General features: G+C 41.6%; 1 protein-coding gene across 1 annotated transcript; it reads right to left on the bottom strand.

The window, feature by feature from the left end:
- Nucleotides 1–2246: 2246 nt before the first annotated feature.
- On the bottom strand, nt 2247–2801 carry LOC130883070 (40S ribosomal protein S10-like). Its single transcript, XM_057783264.1, has one exon. It carries the CDS (start codon nt 2783–2785, stop codon nt 2288–2290), a length of 498 nt encoding a protein of 165 aa, XP_057639247.1. The 5' UTR covers nt 2786–2801; the 3' UTR covers nt 2247–2287.
- Between the last annotated feature and the right edge of the window lie 4313 nt (nt 2802–7114).

Raw genomic sequence — 7114 nt, 5'->3', positions numbered from 1 at the left:
CTTTCCACCATGGATTAGAGAATATTACCCCCAGAGTTAATATTTCAATTGAGCAACTATATAAAAGTATTAAAATAGCTTACATGTGAGCTTGAAATTATTTCTAAAGGATAAGCTGGCTCCATCAACCCGCTGTAGTAACCAGTGGAGAACTCACAATAAATGCTGGCTTTTAAGTAAAGACATGCTTACACACAGCTCAAAATAAAGGAAGAGACCATTCAAGTAGGAGAAATAAGAACATCAGATTGCCAGCTAACTCAAAGCTATATGATTCTTCTCATGGTTCTAACGTTTTGGTCCTTCTTATCACACATTTCAGATTTTCTTAAATTAATGTAAAAGAATTTCTATTATTTCTGCTTGAATTTTTTCAGTGTTTTCATTCTTTTGAAAATATATCCCTATTTGCTTTTTCTTTCCCATGACATTTCTAAAAACTTTTTACTTGTGTCTAGGGTACACATAAATGATGTTTCTGAACTAAATTCCCTAATCTGTGGCATCCTTGAGGTGATTTTTATGTGCTGCACACAGTCTAGGGATAATGTCTGTACTAGATGCATGAAATGTATCAGTCATAGGAAGAATTGAGCTTGGATAAAACTGTGAAGCTCTGCGCTGGAGAGAGGTTTCAGTGGTAAAGAGCATGAGTTGATTTTGCAGAGAATCTGGGTTTTGGTTTCACCTCCTTTATTGTGTGGCTTGCAGCTACCTTTTAACTAAAGATCCAGGGGCTCTAACACCTTCTTCCCTTTATAAGCACCTGCATGTACATGGTCCACATTAGCTCAAGCACACATGGAACATACGTTATATATTATATATTCTTAAATTATGAGGGTTTCTTTGAGGTTTGTGAGCAGTGTCTTTTCCACCTGAACCACACAGAAGTGTCATACATGTTGTGGTTCAGATGTAAGTCGCAGAGATCATGTGGTACAGATGCCAGGGCAGCTACACACTCACCCATAATCATACCTTCACAGAGTGGTTCTTCGGACATATCATCTCTGAAAGATCACTCTTTGTCACCGCCTTCGTTCATTTTACTTCTGTGCCCATGACAAAAGTGGATTTTACATTGCCCTGTAGCACCAAGTTTGAAGGGGGACACAAGTGATGTGTCCTTGGAATGTTGTCCGTGCTAAAAACATGGCTGACTGATTTCAGATATCTGCCATAATTTTTACAGGTAGCATCACTGGACTGATCCACTCTGTCATGTTATTTCTCATATAGATTGTCATGTCGTATGAGGCCATGCCATCTGAGTTAACAGTGAGACTTACTATTGCCATTGCAGTACAAACAGATTGTCACTGACTCAATACCCCTAAGTTCTAAAACAGTCTTAGGAGACATACTGGGGAACTTATAGCACTAAGTCCAAAAACAATCAAATACAATATATTTTTCTTAAAGAAAGACTTGTGGAAATCTAGAGAAAAGAACACCATCAACACCAAATTTTGAACTGTTGAGGTCTGTCAAGGCAGTCTCTTTCAACTTTTGGCTTCTTACTGCTAACAGGAGGAGTTGTCTTGGATAAATTATGCCTTTACTCTTTTGCACCAGCCAAAATGGCAGGAGAATCTTCATAGCTTTGAAAAAAAAGTTCTTACAGTTAAAAAGATGACAAGACAGTCTGGAGCTTGCCACCTTCATTCATATTTAGAAGCAGAAAAAAAAATTCTTTTCCGGTTGCTTGTAGAAGACTCCCTTGATCTTCCATTGATGTCTAGAATTGCTAAATCAATTTTTTGTGACCTCATTTGAATGTCTAGACATGTGTGGGTTATTGAATCAAGTGATATGAAGCATCTAGCTAATGTCTTCACCAAATGTAGTTCATCCCATAGATTAAAGATGATGTCAAGAATTATAAAAGCAAAGCCTCTGCACCATGGATGCTGGACAGGAACCGGGAAGTGCAAGATCTATAATTACTAACACAACTGTCCAACAGATGGGGCAGGGAAGAGACATGAGGCACAAGAGAACAGCTGCTGAACAATTTATTCTGCTCCTATTTAGGGCCACGAGGACACAAGGAAAGCGTGGAGTGAGAGAAAGTGATCATAATATTGAAAAGCTCTAATTACGCCTCTTCTCAGGGAACATTTATTTACATGAAAATATTTTACATTCACCAGGTACTTATCAATTTCCCTTCATTTGGAATGCAGGGTATTTTGAAAATGTTTGATTCCATTAGCAGTTGTTATTAAATGATATTTTTTTTTCACTTTTCTTTAAAGTTTATTCCAAACAACAGTCTTCAAGCTCACTGTGGTGGCTGACCCCGTCCACGACCAAAGCCTCCTCTAAACTGGAACTCGGTGGCTGAGCCAGCCCCAGCCTCGGCTTTCTTGTCAGCACCAGGGGGCACAGCACTCCTTCTGTAGGTGTCTCTGTCCGCCTCCCCTCTTGTGAATCTTGCCGGGCGCTCACCCTCTGGCCCTTTGGGCCGAGGCCTGCCAGTTTCGGGACGACTGCGGCGCAGGGTGGCAGGCACGATCTCCGGAGGCAGGTGGAGATAATCGCGGAGATACTGGATGCCCTCATTCGTAAGGCACCAATAGAAGTGTCTCCAGGCAAACTGCTCCTTCACGTAGCCTCGAGACTTCAGAGACTGCATGGCCTTCATGACATGAAGGTTGGGCACGTTCTTGTCTGCCAGCTCAGGGTGTTTGGGCATATGGACATCCTTCTTGGCAACCATTACTCCTTCCTTAAAAAGGAGCTCATAGATGGCAATCCGGTTCTTCTTGGGCATCAACATCGCGGCGGCTGCAGGATCCGGGCTTAAATGATATTTATAAAAGACATGTATGCGGTACCATGGCCCGTGGGAGGAGGTGGTGTCTGCAAAAGCAGAACTAGGGAGAAAGCATCCTCTTCCCCTTTGCTTCTTGCCAGAGCAAATTACTGGAAGGACTGTCTGGTGGGATGGATCTTTTCCAGGGGTGAGGGTCTGAGCCTGCTAGAAGCTTTCACAAATTATTTCCTGTTTTTAGCAAGTCCTTAGTCATGGGAAAGGGGGGAAAAATTCTCTTCCAGAGCGTATTTAACCATCATATTTGTGCATATTATTGCAGCTTTTCTGAAAGGGCTCAGAGCGAGCTGCCAGGCTGCCAGGGATTGCGTCGAAAGCCCCCTAACAGTTAAAGTGTCCATTAGCTGCTCCTCAGTTATCATCCATCAGAAAGAAGAAGGGATGGGAGCCCCGGGCAGATTTCTAACTAGCCTAATGAGAGGCGAGATTCTGGGAGCAGAAAAAAGTTCATTTGCTGAATTTCCAGCAAGAAGTCACTTCAATATTGCTTCTAGGAAACACTGACAGGCTTTGTTGGTAAGAAATCATTATGCCGAGAAAGAAAGGGGATATTGTTATATGAGGTTTTTAAAGAAAATTCATTTTGATAGATGTCTAACTGTGCATTCAATTAAATTTCCTCCTCTTTCTTAAAAAGTAGATGTCAGGTAATTGTACTCAAGTTCTATAAGCTGAAAAGTGTTATCCTTTCCTTCTAGTTATTAAAATTTCTATATCAATATGTGTCTTTCTTGTATTTATCTTTTGACTGTGGGGGGACCCTCAGTAAAAATACTCAGAATCCTTTCCTCTTTGCCCATGAATGTGAGTTTGCTTCCCAGAGAGATTAGTGAGGACTACCACGTTTCTGGGTAGAAATCAGCTTCTATGTTTAAATTATGGAGACTCCCTGTTCCCACTTCTTCTCCTTTGTGACGACTTTTATCTCAGCCTACCAGGTGATTATGTATGTAGGTCAACACACACGTGTGTGCAGGTATATGAAAGCTAGAAGGCAACCTTGGGTATCATTTCCCAGGACTGTCCACTGAGATCTACCTTGCTCTTTTCCCCTACTCAGAGCTCACTTCATTTATTTCTTTGAAATTTGGCATATTTATGAATGCATTCTGTGTTTATAACCTCTCCCCACCTTCCACGTCCACCCCACCCAGTCCCACCGATGATCATATCTCTCCGTCTTTTAAGATGAGGCCTCCTACTGGTCTGTAGCTGTCTAGACTGTGAGCCTGAGGGATTAGGCTGACTCTACCTCCCCCGCACTTCACCTGGCCATGTCATTAATTGCCCCATTTGTTTCTATGTATTCTGGCATTTCATCAAATTTCTGACAACTCACCTTCTTCAAATCACCCTTACTCACAGGTTTGTCATTTAAATTATTACATTAAAAGAATACATCATTGACTCTAAAACATCTAGGCATCCAAGTAGATGTGATGGCTCCTATGGACCAATCAGCTACTCTTAGTACTTGTCCAGTTTCCAGTAATTGTGTTTATGTATTTATTTTTTCCTTTAAAAATATTAATTTTTTAACAGAGCACAAGTGTGTGTATGTGTGTGTGTGTGTGTGTGTATGTGTGTTATAAGAGCAATGTCTGAAAAGCCAGAAGTAGGAACTGGATAGTTTGGGGCTGTAGCTGCAGGTGGTTGTGATACGCCAGATGTTGACAGGAACTGAATTCAAGTCTTCTAGAAGAGCAGTCCTCCTCCCTGTTAAGCCTTGTGCTTCCTTTCTGCCTCTTTCCTTAAGTGTTTCTCATCAACCCGACGCACATTTTTAAAATCATAATCATTCATTCTTCCACTCTCACATTCATCAGAGCAGCTCAGAGTCTCCCGAGTCATGCTGAGTTCTTCCTCACAGCATCACAATATTGATCTTATCCTCCCCCCGCCCATTGTCATCTAATTCATTCTGTCTTATCTAACTCCACAGTGCTTTATGTGGTTTCCTTAATACCTATGTGTCGCCTGATCAGATAAAGCCAGGCATGGAAGCCCTGTTCATTTTGTTAAGATAAACCTCAGCTACATTCCTGCCATACAACGAAAAATTCTGACGACAACACTGACTCCTGGCTTTAACAAATCTCTTAGCCATAAAGCTATCCAAAATGTAGTCAGTGTCTGCTGTGGGGAGTTCTTCTGTCTATGTGTTGCTTAATAAAGAAATTGCTTTGGACCTATAGCAGGGCAGAGTAGAGCTAGGTGGGGAAAACAAAACTGAATGCTGGGAGAAAGAAGACAGAATCATGAGAAGCCATGGAGCCGCCAGAGGAGACAGATGTGAGCTGCTAGTTGGAAACGCCAGTATGTCACAAACCTCGTGGTAAAATATAAAATAATGGAAATTGTTTATTACTAGATGTAGGAGCTAGCTTACAATACACTTAAGTGATTTACCAAGCAGTGATTTAAATAGTATAGTTTCTGTATGATTATTTCGGGTCTGATCTGCCGGGAAAGAACAAGATGCCTCCTACAGCAAATGTCTGTGTTCTAGGAGTTGGCACATACTTTTCAGTCAGCATATACCAACTTCCCTCTTCTAGTTATACACCGCCTTTCCCATGGGACAGGCTCTTTTGTCTTTCTCAACTCATAGTCTCTACTGCAAATGGAACATTCTCATTCTCAACTATTTGCTCCATCAAAATCTTAATGTGCCTTTAGACTTCTTTATAAATTCCAGTCACACTGCACAACCTTTCCTGACTCTCCAACCAAGCATGATCTCTCACTTCTCTGAGAGGTAGTACTTAATAGCACTTTATGGGCATGTCAAGTTGACTGAAATGAAGAGTAATGGTGGGTCTCAGTTTCCACACCAGTGAGTCTTCCAAAACCCTCCTTTCCAGATCTCACCCTTTGCGAACCAAAGGTCTTTGGATTAATCGTGGGCAGAGGAAGAAAATAAAGCTCAATTTCAGAATCTTAACTCATGGGAATGAGACTTCAAAAAGCTCCAGAGGTCTGCTAGGCCACTAATGCCAGTTACCAGATCATGGGCACTCGGAACAGCCCTTTCCCTCTCTGCAGTATAGTTTCCCAGAGGAAATGGTAGGCAAAGAGAAGCTCCAATTAGTAAAGCAAGGACACTTTGGTTTGAACGGGTTAAGTGGGTGGTGTTCTGAAGAGTTTGCTTTCATTCATTTGGGATTTTGCCATGTAAAGATGGAAGCTTTGTGATTGAGGTTGGAGAGACAGTTACATGGTTAAGCTCATGTGTCCTGCTCTTCATAGGACCCCAATTAGGTGACTCACACATTCCAACTCCAGGGGATCTAACGCTCTCTCCTGAAAACCACTCAAAACTGCACTCCTACAGGCACAGATACACAAATACACACAGAGTTTAAGAACAAAAATAAATCTTAAAAAGAAATAAGCGTTGCTACCCCCAAACTGCAATTTGTTTTGAAATTCCTCTTTGTCCATTCCTTCTTTAAGGATTTCTGCTCATGTCAATGCTATGGGCGGGACTGCTGCTTCCCTGCGTGCCCAGTCTTCAGGAAAAGACAGAGAGGAGTGTGACATTACTGAATTCATGTCTTCACTGTCAAGTCACCTCTTACACGTCTGATATAGAATCTCATCAACAATGCACAGTGTTCTTAATAAACACCATTGAGCTTTCTTTCCTTTTAAGATAACTAAAGGAAAAATGCAGTACAACATCCACTGCTAAGACTCAAGCTGGGGAATTTCTTCCTATGCTGTTTTTATACCATGTGCTTCCATGGACAGTGCCACACTCTTCCCAGCAGACAGATGGACTCTCTCAGGAAAGTTTGTTTGACTTTTGAAGGTAGTTTGTGCTACTATTGTACTTTCAGATTAACGAACTGGACAAATAAGAGGATAATGCCCGTGGATTGACACAGGTGGAAAAGGTCAGCATAAAGACTATAAGCACGGCAGCGCTTTCCCAGTTGGATCTAGGGAGATGGAAACCCTTGCTCATTGCCAAGATCAAGGAAATGTAAAGTCTGAAGTCTGTACTCTGAAAGTCTTTGGTTGCTATGGCACTGCAAGTCTTCACAACCTAACAAATGCCCCACTACAATCTAGTTACCTTCATTTCTGATATATTTGAAAATGAGCTTCTCTCAGAGTTTTACTGTAATTACCCCCCCCCATGGTTTGTTTTCTTTCCCCTTCTCTCATGTTAGTGTTTATGCTTGTGAATGATGTGTGTAATTATGTGTTGGTACCTATATACATACATACACATGTGTGTGTGGACACGCATATGCCATGACACAGATG

This window comes from Chionomys nivalis, chromosome 1 (assembly GCF_950005125.1).
Source record: "Chionomys nivalis chromosome 1, mChiNiv1.1, whole genome shotgun sequence".
Taxonomy (NCBI): Eukaryota; Metazoa; Chordata; class Mammalia; order Rodentia; family Cricetidae; genus Chionomys; species Chionomys nivalis.
The sequence above is the reverse complement of the archived record's forward strand: the minus strand, read 5'-3'. Positions and strand labels throughout refer to the sequence as shown.

Excerpts from the sequence above, each read along its gene's own strand:
- LOC130883070 (XM_057783264.1), bottom strand. The coding sequence starts at position 2,785 with ATGTTGATGCCCAAGAAGAACCGGATTGCCATCTATGAGCTCCTTTTT.